Source organism: Ranitomeya imitator, chromosome 5 (assembly GCF_032444005.1).
Source record: "Ranitomeya imitator isolate aRanImi1 chromosome 5, aRanImi1.pri, whole genome shotgun sequence".
Lineage (NCBI taxonomy): Eukaryota > Metazoa > Chordata > Amphibia > Anura > Dendrobatidae > Ranitomeya > Ranitomeya imitator.
Window position 1 is genome coordinate 131,138,809 of NC_091286.1, and position 16,417 is coordinate 131,155,225.

The 16,417-nt window shown below is 44.1% G+C and overlaps 1 protein-coding gene across 1 annotated transcript in view; it reads left to right on the forward strand.

Moving 5' to 3' along the window:
• The first annotated feature begins 633 nt into the window (after nt 1-633).
• The window catches only part of LOC138681556 (sulfotransferase 6B1-like), a 47,791-nt gene continuing 32,007 nt past the window's right edge, over nt 634-16,417 (forward strand). Inside the window, exons 1-2 of the mRNA XM_069769155.1 lie at nt 634-931; nt 4,499-4,608. Coding sequence (XP_069625256.1) covers nt 733-931; nt 4,499-4,608 — 309 coding nt within the window. The 5' untranslated portion in view covers nt 634-732. The remainder of the gene's footprint in view (nt 932-4,498; nt 4,609-16,417) is intronic.

Genomic DNA, 16,417 nt, shown 5'->3' on the forward strand with positions numbered 1-16,417 from the left:
CTGCACGCAACCTCCGATCCTCACAAGATCTCCTTCTCTACTCCCCTCTTATCTCCTCTTCCCACAATCATATACAAGATTTCTCTCGCGTATCACCCCTACTCTGGAACCCTCTACCACAACACATCAGACTCTCGCCTCCCATCGAAACCTTCAAAAAAACCTGAAGACCCACCTCTTCCGACAAGCCTACAACCTGCAGTAACCACCGATTGACCAAACCGCTGCATGAGCAGCTCTATCCTCACCTACTGTATTCTCACCCATCCCTTGTAGATTGTGAGCCTTCGCGGGCAGGGTCCTCTCTCCTCCTGTACCAGTTATGACTTGTATTGTTTAAGAATATTGTACTTGTTTTTATTTTTTACCCCTCCTCACATGTAAAGCGCCATGGAATAAATGGCGCTCTAACAATAAATAATAATAATAATAATAATAAAGGCATAATTTACATTATCCAGTCACAGCACTTCTACTGATGCATTATATTTCATTGTTTGATATACTTTAATGACATGTTTCTGGTTAAACCAGTACATCAGCAATACACTCACTCTAAAGATATTATTAAGATTTCATAACATATCAGACCGCAAGAGGTTAAAACTGCAGCAACATGAGCCACTTCCTTTTGTATGCCTGCCCTCTTTAGATCATTCCTGTTGCCTGTAAGCTTAAGAAAAGGGGATAAACAATCTAAGATTGCTATTAGCAGCCCTAAGTCACATCACAATGGAGGAAAATTTGGATTTGGTTAAAAATTTACAAAAAGTATTTGACATAGCCAAGAACACTCCAAAGGAGGACCTGATATTTACTTACAATGGAGTGCTGTATCCGACAATGACATGTGATGTTGATACTTTTAAGACTATTGAAACATTTGCAGCACGGGAAGAGGATTTGATGTTGGTAGCATATCCCAAATGTGGTAAGTTCTATGGTGAATTCTAGGTGACGGGTGAATCATTAATAACTTATAGCATAGCAAAAAGTAATGTAAACAGTGGTTATATTATTGGGGGATAGATTAGGATTGCTATTCTTATAGCTTTGCTACATTTATTTTATTTTAGATTCTATCCAAAAAGGAAATTTCCAGCTTTATGTCAATAAAATTTAATCACTGTGTAAATAAAAAGTTTTACCCAGTACATAGGTAGACCTGCCCCCTGATAAGCGGATACCATGTAAACAGAGATGTATTGTACTGTATAGTGATGACAATTATCATCTGATGCCAAAAAGTTTCGTAATTCTATCAAATTAGCTGCAGAAAATGGGTTATGTCAATATGTAATGGAAAATTTAGATTTGTTTAACCCCTTAACGACCAGGAGTATTTTTGGTTTTGCATTTTTATTTTTTGCTCCTCTTCTTCCAAGAGGCATAACTTTTTTATTTTTTGGTCAAATTGGCGGGACAAGTTGTACTTTTGAATGACACCATTAGTTTTACCATGTCGTGTAACAGTAAACGGGAAAAAAATTACAAGTAAGATGAAATTGCAAAAAAAAAGTGTTTTTTGTCTGGCTTTTTTGCTAGGTCCACTAAATGGTAAAACTGACCTGTCATTATGATTCTCCAGGTCATTACGAGATCATAGACACCAAACATGTCTAGGTTCTTTTTTGTCTAAGTGGTGAAAAAAAATTCCAAAATTTGTAAAAAAAAAATAAAATTACCATTTTCCGAGACCCATAGCGTCTCCATTTTTCAGGATCTGGGGTTGGGTGAGGGCTTATTTTTTGCGTACCGGGGTGATGTTTTTAATGATATAGTATGGATACAGATACATTATTTTGATCGCCCATTATTGCATTTTATTGCAATGTTGCAGCGACCAAAAAAACGTAATTCTGGTATTTCAAAATTTTTTTCTCACTACGCCGTTTACCGATTTGATTACTTTTTTTAATAATGATTGATCGGGCGATTCTGAATGCGGCGATACCAAATAAGTGTATATTTGATTTTTTTTTAATTGTTTTATTTTGAATGGGTCAAAAGGGCGGAAATTTGAACTTTTATATTTTTTTAAATTTTTTAAATATTTTTAAAAACTTGTTTTAACTTTTAACATGCTTCAATAGTTTTCATGGGAGGCTAGAAGCTGCACTTGTCTGACCGCCTCTGATACATAGAGTAGAGCAAGGCTGCAGCCCTGCTCTATGTATCAGAAATGCTCACTTGCTATGAACGCCGACCACTAGGTGGTGCTGATAGCAATTCAGCAATGACAACCACAGGAGTCTTCTCCTGACCCTGGGTTGTCATGCCAACCCGTCAGTGACCCACGGATATGTGACTCGGGCACCGATGGGGGAGGAAAGGACGCCCTTCCTGCGCGTCCATGTTAAATGCCGCTGTCAGAGTTTGACATCGGCATTTGTCATGTTAACAGCCGCGGGTGAATCGCTATTTCACCCGCAGCTATTCTGGGCACATGTGAGCAGATCAGATCAGCTGTCATGTTCCGGAAAAGGTGTGGGCCCACCGCTGGAACCCGCGTCAAATGGGGGGAGGCATCCAGTGACGGACTGTGTCGAACATTGAACGGTAAGGGGTTAAAGTGAACCTGTCAGCAATTTTGGCCAATAAGAGATACGGCCATCACCTTTCAGGGCTGATATACAGCATATTATAATACTGTATATCTGCCCCCAACCTGTAAGATAACTTTTACTATACTCACCTGAGGGGCGGCGAGACCGATCGGTGTCGCTGGTCTTGGTCCGGCGCCTCCCATCTTCTTCCGATCCCCATCATCCTGCTTGTTTCATATTGATGACACGTCCATACAGTCTCCTTGGTACAGGTGTACTTCTACCCTGTTGAGGGCAGAGCAAAGTGCTGCAGCGCGCTTGCGCCGGGGCTCTTTGACCTTTCCCAGCAACTGCGCACTGCAGTATTTTGCTCTGTCCTCAACAGGGCAGAGAAGTACGCCTGCACAGGAGCATGGTGCCGAAGAGACGCGTCATCCACACGAAGCAAGCAGGAGGGCGGCATCGCAAAAAGGGAGGCGCCAGACCAAGGCCAGCGACGCCCATCTGACCGGACCACCCTGCAGGTGAGTATAATAAAAGTTGTGTTTCTTCTCCTGCAGGTCAGGATGGGGGCAGATATACAGCATTATAGAATACTGCATATCAGCCCTGAAAGGTGAAGGCTGGGTCTCTTATCGGCCAAACCTGGTGACAGGTTCCCTTTAACCGCTGCCTTTAAATGACCAGTGGTTGTTAATGGCCTGATTGGTAAGGATAACAAAGTTCTATACACACAGAATGATTGTTAATAAGATTGTTCTGTGCAAGTCATATCACAAGACAAACTAGTGTTTTGCTCATTATTTGGGTGAGTAGCAGTATAGACAGACGGACCCATAATTGGGAAATGAGTATTACTAGAAAAGCTACTTTGCTAGTTATTGGCTCATCTAAATGGATATTTAGAACTTAGAAACTAAAATATTCAATATTTTCTAAGTTTTATCAGAGCTTATATTCCAGTTACAGGAAGACATTCCAATGTTCTGATAAGGAAACAATGCTGTTACATAACTCCTAAATGGAAACTGTCAGCAGGTTTTTGCTATGTTCTCTGAAGACAGCAAGGGATAGTGGCAGAAACACAGATTTCAGTGATATATATATATTTTTAAGTAATTTCTCTTATCCATATTTGTTTGCAGGGCAATTATCCTGCTCTTAGTCCCATTTTGCTTCCCTTTGCAGCCCCCTAACCCTTCCTTCGACCATTTTACAGAACCAAAATTCCGGTCCCCATTGGCTTCTATGGGTTTCAGGTTCAAGTTCTGGTACCCGAACTGAACTTTGGACTAAAGTTTGGCCGAACCCAATGAACCCAAACTTCCACGAGTCCGCTTATCCCTAGTTGGGAGCACAATAGAATAGAAAAACTTGTAATTGTTACCAATGGGGCATATGAGGCAGTTTCCACTACTAACTCACTCCAGAAAGGACATCACATCACAAAGATTTGAACTTTGCCTAGATCCCTCTGATGAAACATTTTTTTAACTTAGTAAAAATATATGATTCAAGCATCAATCTCCTAATACTTCTTTATTGATAAATTTAAAAATTCTTAGATTCCATCACTAATACAATGGGCAAATGCGTTTGGCTCAAAGACTTTAATGCAGAAATCATACTTTTGCATTATTTGGATAGAAAACATGTAGCATTACAAGCCTTCATGCATCCAGTCGTCGAATAGGAGAGATACTTGAGATATTTGCCTTGCTTCTATCACTCTCCCTGCCATTGCACATTGTCAGTCCTCTTGAGGCTTGTGGAGTCACTTAGGCTCATTGATGTCACCTCCAGTGACACCTGATCAAACATTAATAATATTAGTGTAATATAAGTCATTTCAAAACTGAAAATTGAATTTGCAAGAGGTTCAGGAACATCTGTAATGTGTTGGGTAGTTGCAGTCAATATGTAAAGATAATGAATTGTCCCATTATTCATAGGATCCAATTGGACTATGTCACTATTACAGTCCATTGTGTATGCTGTTTACAAAAAGGAACCTTCAGCTCTTATCCCATTGATTGAATTTAAAGAGCCCGATAAATTTGAGGTACGTGCAAACTGTAAATATACATGACTTTTGGATATGGGATGGCCCCCACTCCTTCTTAAAACCACCATAACTACTGTAAACCTAGGTACTAAAATAAATACACAAAACATTATTTTGGTTGTCAAAATGGCCACAGCTTTTATTCAAATCACCGGATTAAATAATCACAGTAGGAGTCAGGTGGGGTGCTAGTACATTGGGATTCACAAGTACTGTGATATCCCCAGCTGTCTGACATACAGCACCACGACAGACAGCCATAAAGGGGCGGCACGCACTGGCTTGCCATTCAAGCAGAGCCAGTAAACTTTCAGGGCACCAATGACCCTATTATCCTCACTCCTGTGCTTAACCACTGTGCCCGCCATTGATTGATGTTACCATTTCAACATCCTTGAGGCTGGCCACCAAATCCGAGCCTGCTCACCACAATGAGGTTTTACATCCTCTATTAGTTAAAATGAGTCCACCTTAACTTTTCTGCAACTTCCACCTGACTCCTAAACCGCAACCAGCGAGGCCATTTGACACCTTGAATGGACTCGACCCCCATCACCCAGGCCTAATAAAGTCATCATTCAGTTTTGCATGCTTTGGAAAGACTGTGCATATAAGGAACAAAATTCCAGGACTACAACAGATTAATTTTAACCCCTTCCCGACCTTTGACGCCACGTAGGCGTCATGAAAGTCGGTGCCAATCCGACCCATGACGCCTATGTGGCGTCATGGAAAGATCGCGTCCCTGCAGATCGGGTGAAAGGGTTAACTCCCATTTCACCCGATCTGCAGGGACAGGGGGAGTGGTAGTTTAGCCCAGGGGGGGTGGCTTCACCCCCTCGTGGCTATGATCGCTCTGATTGGCTGTTGAAAGTGAAACTGCCAATCAGAGCGATTTGTAATATTTCACCTATTATAACTGGTTAAATATTACAATCCAGCCATGGCCGATGCTGCAATATCATCGGCCATGGCTGGAAATACTAATGTGCCCCCACCCCACCCCACCGATCGCCCCCCCCAGCCCCCCGATCTGTCCGGTACACTGCTCCGGCTCCCCTCCGTCCTGTGCTCCGCTCCCCCCCGTGCTATTGTCCGCTCCCCCCGTGCTTCAATCACCCCCCGTGCTCCAGTCACCCCCCCTGCACTCCGATCCACCCCCCTCCGTGCTCCGTTCCACCCCCCCGCGCTCCGTTCCACCCCCCCGTGCTCCGTTCTACCCCCCCGTGCTCCGTTCCACCCCTCCCGCGCTCCGATTCACCCCCCCATGCTCCGATCCCCCCCCCCCCCGTGCTTTCCCCCCACCCCATCATACTTACCGATCCTGCCGGGGTCCGTCCGTCTTCTCCCCGGGCGCAGCCATCTTCCAAAATGGCAGGCGCATACGCAGTGCGCCCGCCGAATCTGCCGGCCGGCAGATTCGTTCCAAAGTGCATTTTGATCACTGAGATATAATCTATCTCAGTGATCAAAATAAAAAAAAAAATAAATGACCCCCCCCTTTGTCACCCCCATAGGTAGGGACAATAAAAAAAATAAAGAATTTTTTTTCCCACTAATGTTAGAATAGGGTTAGGGTTAGGGGTAGGGTTAGGGGTAGGGTTAGGGTTAGGGGTAGGGTTAAGGTTAGGGTTAGGTCTAGGGTTAGGGGTAGGGGTAGGGGTAGGGTTAGGGGTAGGGCTAGGGTTAGGGGTAGGGTTGGGGTAGGGTTAGGGGTAGGGTTAGGGGTAGGGGTAGGGTTAGGGGTAGGGCTAGGGTTAGGGTTAGGGGTAGGGGTAGGGTTAGGGGTAGGGTTTCGGTATGTGCACACGTATTCTGGTCCTCTGCGGATTTTTCCGCTGCGGATTTGATAAATCCGCAGTGCTAATCCGCTGCGGATTTATGGCGGATTTACCGCGTTTTTTCTGCACATTTCACTGCGGTTTTACAACTGCGATTTTCTATTTGAGCAGTTGTAAAACCGCTGCGGAATCCGCACAAAGAAATGACATGCTGCGGAATGTAAACCGCTGCATTTCCGTGCAGTTCTTCCGCAGCATGTGTACAGCGATTTTTGTTTCCCATATGTTTACATTGAACTGTAAACTCATGGGAAACTGCTGCGGATCCGCAGCGTTTTCCGCAGCGTGTGCACATACCTTTAGAATTAGGCCATGTGCACACGGTGCGGATTTGGCTGCGGATGCGCCGCAGTGTTCCATCAGGTTTACAGTACCATGTAAACATATGGAAACCAAATCCGCTGTGCCCATGGTGCGGAAAATACCACGCGGAAACGCTGCGTTGTATTTTCCGCAGCATGTCAATTCTTTGTGCGGATTCCGCAGCGTTTTACACCTGTTCCTCAATAGGAATCCGCAGATGAAATCCGCACAAAAAACACTGGAAATCCGCGGAAAATCCGCAGGTAAAACACAGTGCCTTTTACCCGCGGATTTTTCAAAAATGGTGCGGAAATATCTCACACGAATCCGCAACGTGGGCACATAGCCTTAGGGTTAGGGTTGGAATTAGGGTTGTGGTTAGGGGTGTGTTGTGGTTAGGGTTGTGATTAGGGTTATGGCTACAGTTGGGATTAGGGTTAGGGGTGTGGAGGGGTTAGTGTTGGAGGTAGAATTGAGGGGTTACCACTGTTTAGGCACATCAGGGGTCTCCAAACGCAACATGGCGCCACCATTGATTCCAGCCAATCTCATATTCAAAAAGTCAAATGGTGCTCCCTCAATTCCGAGCCCTGACGTGTGCCCAAACAGTGGTTTACCCCCACATATGGGGTACCAGCATACTCAGGATAAACTGCGCAACAATTACTGGGGTCCAATTTCTCCTGTTACCCTTGTGAAAATAAAAAAATGCTTGCCAAAACATCATTTTTGAGGAAAGAAAAATGATTTATTATTTTCACGGCTCTACGTTGTAAACGTCTGTGAAGCACTTGGCGGTTCAAAGTGCTCACCACTTATCTAGATAAGTTCCTTGGGGGGTCTAGTTTCTAAAATGGGGTCACTTTTGGGGGGTTTCTACTGTTTAGGCACACCAAGGGCTCTGCAAACGCAACGTGATGCCCGCAGACCATTCCATCAAAGTCTGCATTTCAAAAGTCACTACTTCCCTTCTGAGCCCCGACGTGTGCCCAAACAGTGGTTTACCTCCACACATGGGGTATCAGCGTACTCAGGAGAAACTGAGCAACAACTTTTGGGGTCCAATTTCTCCTGTAACCCTTGGGAAAATAAAAAATTCTGGGCTAAATAATTATTTTTGAGGAAAGAAAACGTATTTATTATTTTCACGGCTCTGCATTATATACTTCTATGAAGCACTTGGGGGTTCAAAGTGCTCACCACACATCTAGATAAGTTCCATCAGGGGCTCTGCAAATGCAACGTGATGCCCGCAGAGCATTCCATCAAAGTCTGCATTTCAAAACGTCACTACTTCAATTCCGAGCCCCGGCATGTGCCCAAACAGTGGTTTACCCCCACATATGGGGTATCACCGTACTCAGGAGAAACTGGACAACAAATATTGGGGTCAAATTTCTCCTGTTACCCTTGGGAAAATTAAAAAATTCTGGGCTAAATAATTATTTTTGAGGAAAGAAAACGTATTTATTATTTTCACGGCTCTGCATTATATACTTCTATGAAGCACTTGGGGGTTCAAAGTGCTCACCACACATCTAGATAAGTTCCTTTCGGGGTCTAGTTTCCAAAATGGGGTCACTTGTGGGGGGTTTCTACTGTTAAGCCACATCAGGGGCTCTGCAAACGCAATGTGACGCCCACAGAGCATTCCATCAAAGTCTGCATTTCAAAACGTCACTACTTCACTTCCGAGCCCCGGTATGTGCCCAAACAGTGGTTTACCCCCACATATGGGGTATCAGCGTACTCAGGAGAAACTGGACAACAACTTTTGGGGTCAAATTTTTCCTGATACCCTTGGGAAAATAAAAAATTGCAGGCTAAAAGATCATTTTTGAGAAAATAATTTTTATTTTTTATTTTCATGGCTCTGCGTTATAAACTTCTGTGAAGCACTTGGGGGTTCAAAGTCCTCACCACACATCTAGATTAGTTCCTTTGGTGGACTAGTTTCCAAAATAGGGTCATTTCTGGGTGATCTCCAATGTTTAGGCACACAGGGGCTCTCCAAACGTGACATGGTGTCCGCTAATGATTGGAGCTAATTTTCCATTTAAAAAGCCAAATGGCGTGCCGTCCCTTCTGAGCCCTGCCGTGCGCCCAAACAGTGGTTTACCCCCACATATGGGGTATCAGCGTACTCAGGACAAACTGGACAACAACATTTGGGGTCCAATTTCTCCTATTACCCTTGGCAAAATAGGAAATTCCAGGCTAAAATATCATTTTTGAGGAAAGAAAAATTATTTTTTATTTTCATGGCTCTGCGTTATAAACTTCTGTGAAACACCTGGGGGTTTAAAGTGCTCAATATGCATCTAGATAAGTTCCTTGGGGGGTCTAGTTTCCAAAATGGGGTCACTTGTGGGGGAGCTCCAATGTTTAGGCACACAGGGGCTCTCCAAACGCGACATGGTGTCCGCTAACAATTGGAGCTAATTTTCCATTCAAAAAGTCAAATGGCGCGCCTTCCCTTCCGAGCCATGCCGAGTGCCCAAACAGTGGTTTACCCCCACATATGAGGTATCGGCGTACTCGGGAGAAATTGCCCAACAAATTTTATGATCCATTTTATCCTATTGCCCATGTGATAATGAAAAAATTGAGGCGAAAATAATTTTTTTGTGAAAAAAAAGTACTTTTTCATTTTTACAGATCAATTTGTGAAGCACCTGAGGGTTTAAAGTGCTCACTAGGCATCTAAATAAGTTCCTTGGGGGGTCTAGTTTCCAAAATGGGGTCACTTGTGGGGGAGCGCCAATGTTTAGGCACACAGGAGCTTTCCAAACGCGACATGGTGTCCGCTAACGATGGAGATAATTTTTCATTCAAAAAGTCAAATGGCGCTCCTTCCCTTCCGAGCCTTACCATGTGCCCAAACAGTGGTTTACCCCCACATATGAGGTATCAGTGTACTCAGGAGAAATTGCCCAACAAATTTTAGGATCCATTTTATCCTGTTGCTCATGTGAAAATGAAAAAATTGAGGCTAAAAGAATTTTTTTGTGAAAAAAAAGTACTTTTTCATTTTTACGGATCGATTTGTGAAGCACCTGGGGGTTCAAAGTGCTCACTATGCATCTAGATAAGTTCCCTGGGGCGTCTAGTTTCCAAAATGGGGTCACTTGTGGGGGAGCTCCAATTTTTAGGCACACAGGGGCTCTCCAAACGTGACATGGTGTCCGCTAAAGAGTGGAGCCAATTTTTGATTCAAAAAGTCAAATGGCGCTCCTTCCCTTCCAAGCCCTGCCGTGTGCCCAAACAGTGGTTTACCCCCACATATGAGGTATCAGCGTACTCAGGACAAATTGGACAACAACTTACGTGGTTCAGTTTCTCCTTTTACCATTGGGAAAATAAAAAAATTGTTGCTAAAAGATAATTTTTGTGACTAAAAAGTTAAATGTTCATTTTTTCCTTCCATGTTGCTTCTGCTGCTGTGAAGCACATGAAGGGTTAATAAACTTCTGGAATGTGGTTTTGAGTACCTTGAGGGGTGCAGTTTTTAGAATGGTGTCACTTTTGGGTATTTTCAGCCATATAGACCCCTCAAACTGACTTCAAATGTGAGGTGGTCCCTAAAAAAATGGTTTTGTAAATTTCGTTGTAAAAATGAGAAATCGCTGGTCAAATTTGAACCCTTATAACTTCCTAGCAAAAAAAAATTTTGTTTCCAAAATTGTGCTGATGTAAAGTAAACATGTGGGAAATGTTATTTATTAACTATTTTGTGTCACATATCTCTCTGGTTTAACAGAATAAAAATTCAAAATGTGAAAATTGCAAAATTTTCAAAATTTTCGCCAAATTTCCCTTTTTATCACAAATAAACGCATAATTTATTGACCTAAATTTACCACTAACATGAAGCCCAATATGTCACGAAAAAACAATCTCAGAACCGCTAGGATCCGTTGAAGCGTTCCTGAGTTATTACCTCATAAAGGGACACTGGTCAGAATTGCAAAAAACGGCAAGGTCTTTAAGGTCAAAATAGGCTGGGTCATGAAGGGGTTAACAATGCAACACTACCAAATTATGCTCAATAATATGGTAACTACAGCAAAATACCAGCTGCTAAACATCCTGCAATGTGGAGCCTATAATGGGGAATGCAGAAACTAAACCATAACAAAGGGGTAGCCACATTCTTACTACCTGTATAATGACATCTGTGATGCCTCAAAAACTATTATACCGCATGTATTGTAGCCAGCTCTAATAACTCACTAATTCACAGATTTCAGTTCAAGAAACCACCATTACATACAGTAGCTGGGCTGTGCAGTAACCAATTCTTAAACCCACTTACTATTACTACCCAAAAAGTGATGAGTGTATATAAAGAGAAAGATACTATAAACAAGGAGTAATTAAAAGCCATACACAATATAATATCAACATTATAACCGCTCATTAAATAATTTAAATAATTTCTGTAATATTTGGACATAGTAAATGAAATAAGCCTATAACAGAAAAGTCTACAAAGGCATTATTAATAACCTTGCCACGCCATTGTTAATTGCTTTACAGGCACTTGATAACATATACCATTAACCCTCTCCAACTGGGACAAAGGCATTGGGAATAGGCACATTGCCCTTCGTGTTAATGCACTTGATTTCTTCACCCTTAGCCGCTCCCACTGGCTCAAGGGCATCGGGATGCACTTTATTACTTTTCTCTTAGTCACTCCCACTGACTCCAGGGCACCCATATTAGGAACATTGCTCTTCAGTTTAATGCCCCAGATTACTGCATTGCACAGACAACAACCTTGAAAGAAATAGGAGTTGGTTAATATAAACAGTCAAAATCTGTGCCTAAGCATTCTCAAGTCACATGAAAAAAAAAGAGAGCGTCCTTGAAGCTACAGATTATATTGAAATGCATGCCTATGGTTTTTTTTTACCTGTCCAGGTACTATTCAGGACCTGGTCCAATACCCCAGGCATATAACCGGTCCAGGTACTATTCAGGACCTCGTCCAACACCCCAGGCATATGACCTGTCCAGGTGCTATTCAGGACGTCAGTCCAATACCCCAGTCATATAACCTGTCCAGGTGCTATTCAGGACGTAGTCTAACACCCCAGGCATATGACCTGTCCAGGTGCTATTCAGGACCTCGTCCAACACCCCAGGCATATAACCTGTCCAGGTACTATTCAGGACCTCGTCCAACACCCAATTTGTAGGCATGTAGAATATGATTGCCATGACCACAGGGACTTTACCCTAACAGGGTCTTGTAAGATATAAATGCTTCTGCAGACCAGGGGGCCATATCGTGATGGTCACTCCTCCATACCAGGGGGTCATACTATGATGTACACCCCTCCATCCAGGGGCCACACCCGAGATGTTTACTCCTCCACACAAGTGGGCGCCGCCATCTTCAAAATGGCGGGCGCATGCGCAGTGCGCCCGCCGGCCGGCACCGGGGGAATCTTTGGGGTCTCGGCTGCCGGGGGTAGCCGAGACCCCAAAGAGCATGATCGGGGTCGGTATTACCGACCCCTGTTTTGCGATCGCCGGTAATTAACTGTTTACCGGCGAGCGCAAAAAAAAAAAAAAAAGTAAAGTGTAATTCTCTGTCCTCTGATGTGATCGCACATCAGAGGACAGAGAAATAGGGGGATTCGGGGACCCTAGCATACTCACCTAGGTCCCTGGATCCTCTTGCTGCTCCTCCTGGCCGCCGGCAGAAGAACATGGCGGACGCATGCCCAGTGCGCCCGCCATCTGTCTCCATCTGCCGGCCGGCAGGAGAACAGCAGTTGGGGCTAAAATTAGGGTTAGGGGTAGGGTTAGGGTTAGGGGTAGGGTTAGGGGTAGGGTTAGGGTTAGGGGTAGGGTTAAGGGTAGGGTTAGGGTTAGGGGTAGGGTTAGGGGTAGGGTTAGGGTTAGGGTTAGGAGTAGGTGTAGGGTTAGGGGTAGGGTTAGGGTTAGGGTTAGGGGTAGGGTTAGGGGTAGGGCTAGGGTTAGGGCTAGGGGTAGGGTTAGGGGTAGGGTTAGGGCTAGGGTTGGGGCTAAATTTAGGGTTAGGGTTGGGGCTAAATTTAGGGTTAGGGTTGGGGCTAAATTTAGGGTTAGGCTTCTTTCACACTTACGTCGGTACGGGGCCGTCGCAATGCGTCGGCCCGACATACCGACGCACGTTGTGAAAATTGTGCACAACGTGGGCAGCAGCTGTAGTTTCTCAACGCATCCGCTGCCCAATCTATGTCCTGGGGAGGAGGGGGCGGAGTTACGGCCACGCATGCGCGGTCAGAAATGGCGGATGCGACGTACAAAAAACGTTTCATTGAACGTTTTTTTGTGCCGACGCTCCACCAAAACACAACTGATCCAGTGCACGACGGACGCGACGTGTGGCCATCCGTCACGATCCGTCGGCAATACAAGTCTATGGGCAAAAAACGCATCCTGCGGGCACATTTGCAGGATCCGTTTCTTGTCCAAAACGACGGATTGCGACGGATGCCAAACGACGCAAGTGTGAAAGTAGCCTTAGGGCTAGGGTTAGGGTTGGGGCTAAAGTTAGGGCTAGGGTTGGGGCTAAAGTTAGGGTTAGAGTTGGGATTAGGGTTAGGGTTTGGATTAGGGTTGGTATTAGGGTTAGGGTTGGCATTAGGGTTACGCTTGGGATTAGGGTTAGGTTTGGGATTAGGGTTAAGGTTAGGGTTGTGATTAGGGGTGTATTGGGATTAGGGTTAGGTTTGAGGTTAGGGTTGAGATTAGGATTAGGGGTGTGTTGGATTTAGGGTTTTGATTAGGGTTATGGTTAGGGTTGACATTAGGGTTGTTTTGGGGTAAGGGTTGTGATTATGGTTAGGGTTAGTGATTAGGATTATGGATCAGGTTGGGATTAGGCTTAGGGGTGTGTTGGGGTTAGGGTTGGAGCTAGAATTGGGGGGTTTCCACTGTTTAGGTACATCAGGGGGTCTCCAAACACGACAGCCAATTTTGAGCTCAAAAAGTCAAATGGTGCTCTCTCCCTTCTGAGCTCTGCCGTGCGCCCAAACAGTGAGTTACCCCCACATATGGGGCATCAGCGTACTCAGGATAAATTGGACAACAACTTCTGGGGTCCAATTTCTCTTGTTACCCTTGTGAAAATAAAAACTTGGGGGCTACAAAATCTTTTTTGTGGAAAAATATATATATATTTTTTTATGACTCTGCATTCTAAACTTCTGTGAAGCACTTGGGCATTCAAAGTTCTCACCACACATCTAGATAAGTTCCTTGGGGGGTCTAGTTTCCAAAATGGGGTCACTTGTGGGGGATTTCTACTGTTTAGGCACATCAGGGGCTCTCCAAACGCGACATGGTGTCCGATCTCAATTCCAGCCAATTCTACATTGAAAAAGTAAAACGGCACTCCTTCTCTTCCAAGCTCTGCGGTGCGCCCTAACAGTTGTTTACCCCCACATATTGGGTATCAGCGTACTCAGGAGAAATTGCACAACAACTTTTGTGGTCTAATTTCTCCTGTTACCCTTGTGAAAATAAGAATTTGTGGGCGAAAAGATCATTTTTGTGTAAACAAAAGCGATTTTTTATTTTCACGGCTCTACGTTATAAACTTCTGTGAAGCACTTGGGGGTTCAAAGTGCTCACCACACATCTAGAAAAGTTCCTTAAGGGGTCTAGTTTCCAAAATGGTGTCACTTGTGGGGAGTTTCCACTGTTTAGGCACATCAGGGACTCTCTAAACGTGACATGGCGTCCGATCTCAATTCCAGCCAATTCTGCATTGAAAAAGTCAAACGGCGCTCCTTCACTTCTAAGTTCTGCGGTGCGCCCTAACAGTGGTTTACCCCCACATATGGGGTATTGGCGTATTCAGGAGAAATTGCATAACAAAATCTATGGTTACATTTCTGTTTTTACACTTGTGAAAATAAAAAAAATGGTTCTGAATTAAGATGTTTGCAAAAAAAAGTTAAATGTTCATTTTTTCCTTCCACATTGTTTCAGTTCCTGTGAAGCACGTAAAGGGTTAATAAACTTCTTGAATGTGGTTTTGAGAACCTTGAGGGGTGTAGTTTTTAGAATGGTGTCACACTTCATTATTTTCTATCATATAGACCCCTCAAAATGACTTCAAATGTGATGTGGTCCCTAAAAAAAATGGTGTTGTAAAAATGAGAAATTGCTGGTCAACTTTTAACCCTTATAACTCCCTAACAAAAAAAAATTTTGTTTCCAAAATTGTGCTGATGTAAAGTAGACATGTGGGAAATGTTATTTATTAACTATTTTTCATGACATATCTCTCTGATTTAAGGGCATAAAAATACAAAGTTTGAAAATTGCAAAATTTTAAAAATTTTCGCCATATTTCCATTTTTTTCATAAATAATCGCAAGTAATATCGAAGAAATGTTACCACTAACATGAAGTACAATATGTCACGAAAAAACAGTCTCAGAATCAGTGGGATCCGTTGAAGCGTTCCAGAGTTATAACCTCATAAAGTGACAGTGGTCAGAATTGCAAAAATTGGCCTGGTCATTAAGTACCAAATTGGCTCTATCACTAAGGGGTTAAAGCAACAGCTCTCTTGTTTAAAATCTACACCACAATACAAACAAAAGCTGCAGGAGTTCTCAGTCCCCCCATCCCCAAGTCATGTCCACCTCCGTCTAGTCTCCGGTGGTTTCTTTTTGTTGGTATAGTACATGCAACTTTAAAGGGGCATTGAAAGGTATACTATATGTAGGAAAAAAAGTGTATTTAACTTTATGACATACTATATCACTAGCCCTTTTCTTTGCCCTGCTGTCATTGAACTGACGTGAAAATAATTTTTAGATATCAGAGAACCGTTCTGTTCACCGACAGCAGCTTCATAGTGAAGAAATAGTGACACAAGCTACATTAGGATGCTTTCTGTAAAGTAAATCACAATCACTTGTGAGACCACTGTGGACCTATATTACTTGTAGTGCAGCCAGAATTATTGTTGCTAATCTACATATTTTAGTGAGTCTTCAATGAACCTCTCCACGTGGCACCAGCAATGGAGTTAGTGTGATGTTGTTAGCACCACGCCGGATCTCTGCTCTGACAGGCAGGGCCTCCGGCGTGTCAATTCACTCACCCGGGTGGTCGGTTCTCCCCTTTCTTGTGCTCCGCATGCTTCCAGCAGAGCTGCCAGTCGGGCCTCTAGCCATGTCCTTAGAGCACGCGCGTGCTTCCTCGCTCTTAAAGGACCAGCATGCGCACTTGCTATTTCCTCCCCAGCCAATGGTTGTGGGACAGTATGTATGTATTGCTTCCTCCCCACTGGGGAGGTGCCTGAGCAACGTTCCTGTTCTGCAGTCTAAGTTGCGTAAGGTTGCGTACCAGTCCTTGCTGCTCTCTGGTGCAGATCCTGCCTGCTGCACTCTGGTGCAGATCCTGCCTGCAGCACTCTGGTGCAGATCCTGTCAGTTGCACTCTGGTGCAGATCCTGCTTGCTGCACTCTGGTGCAGATCCTGCCTGCAGCACTCTGGTGCAGATCCTGTCTGCTGCACTCTGGTTCAGATCCTGCCTGCTGCACTCTGGTGCAGATCCTGCCTGCTGCACTCTGGTGCAGGTCCTGCCTGCTGCAGTCTGGTGCAGATCCTGCCTGCTGTACTCTGGTGCAGATCCTACCTACTGC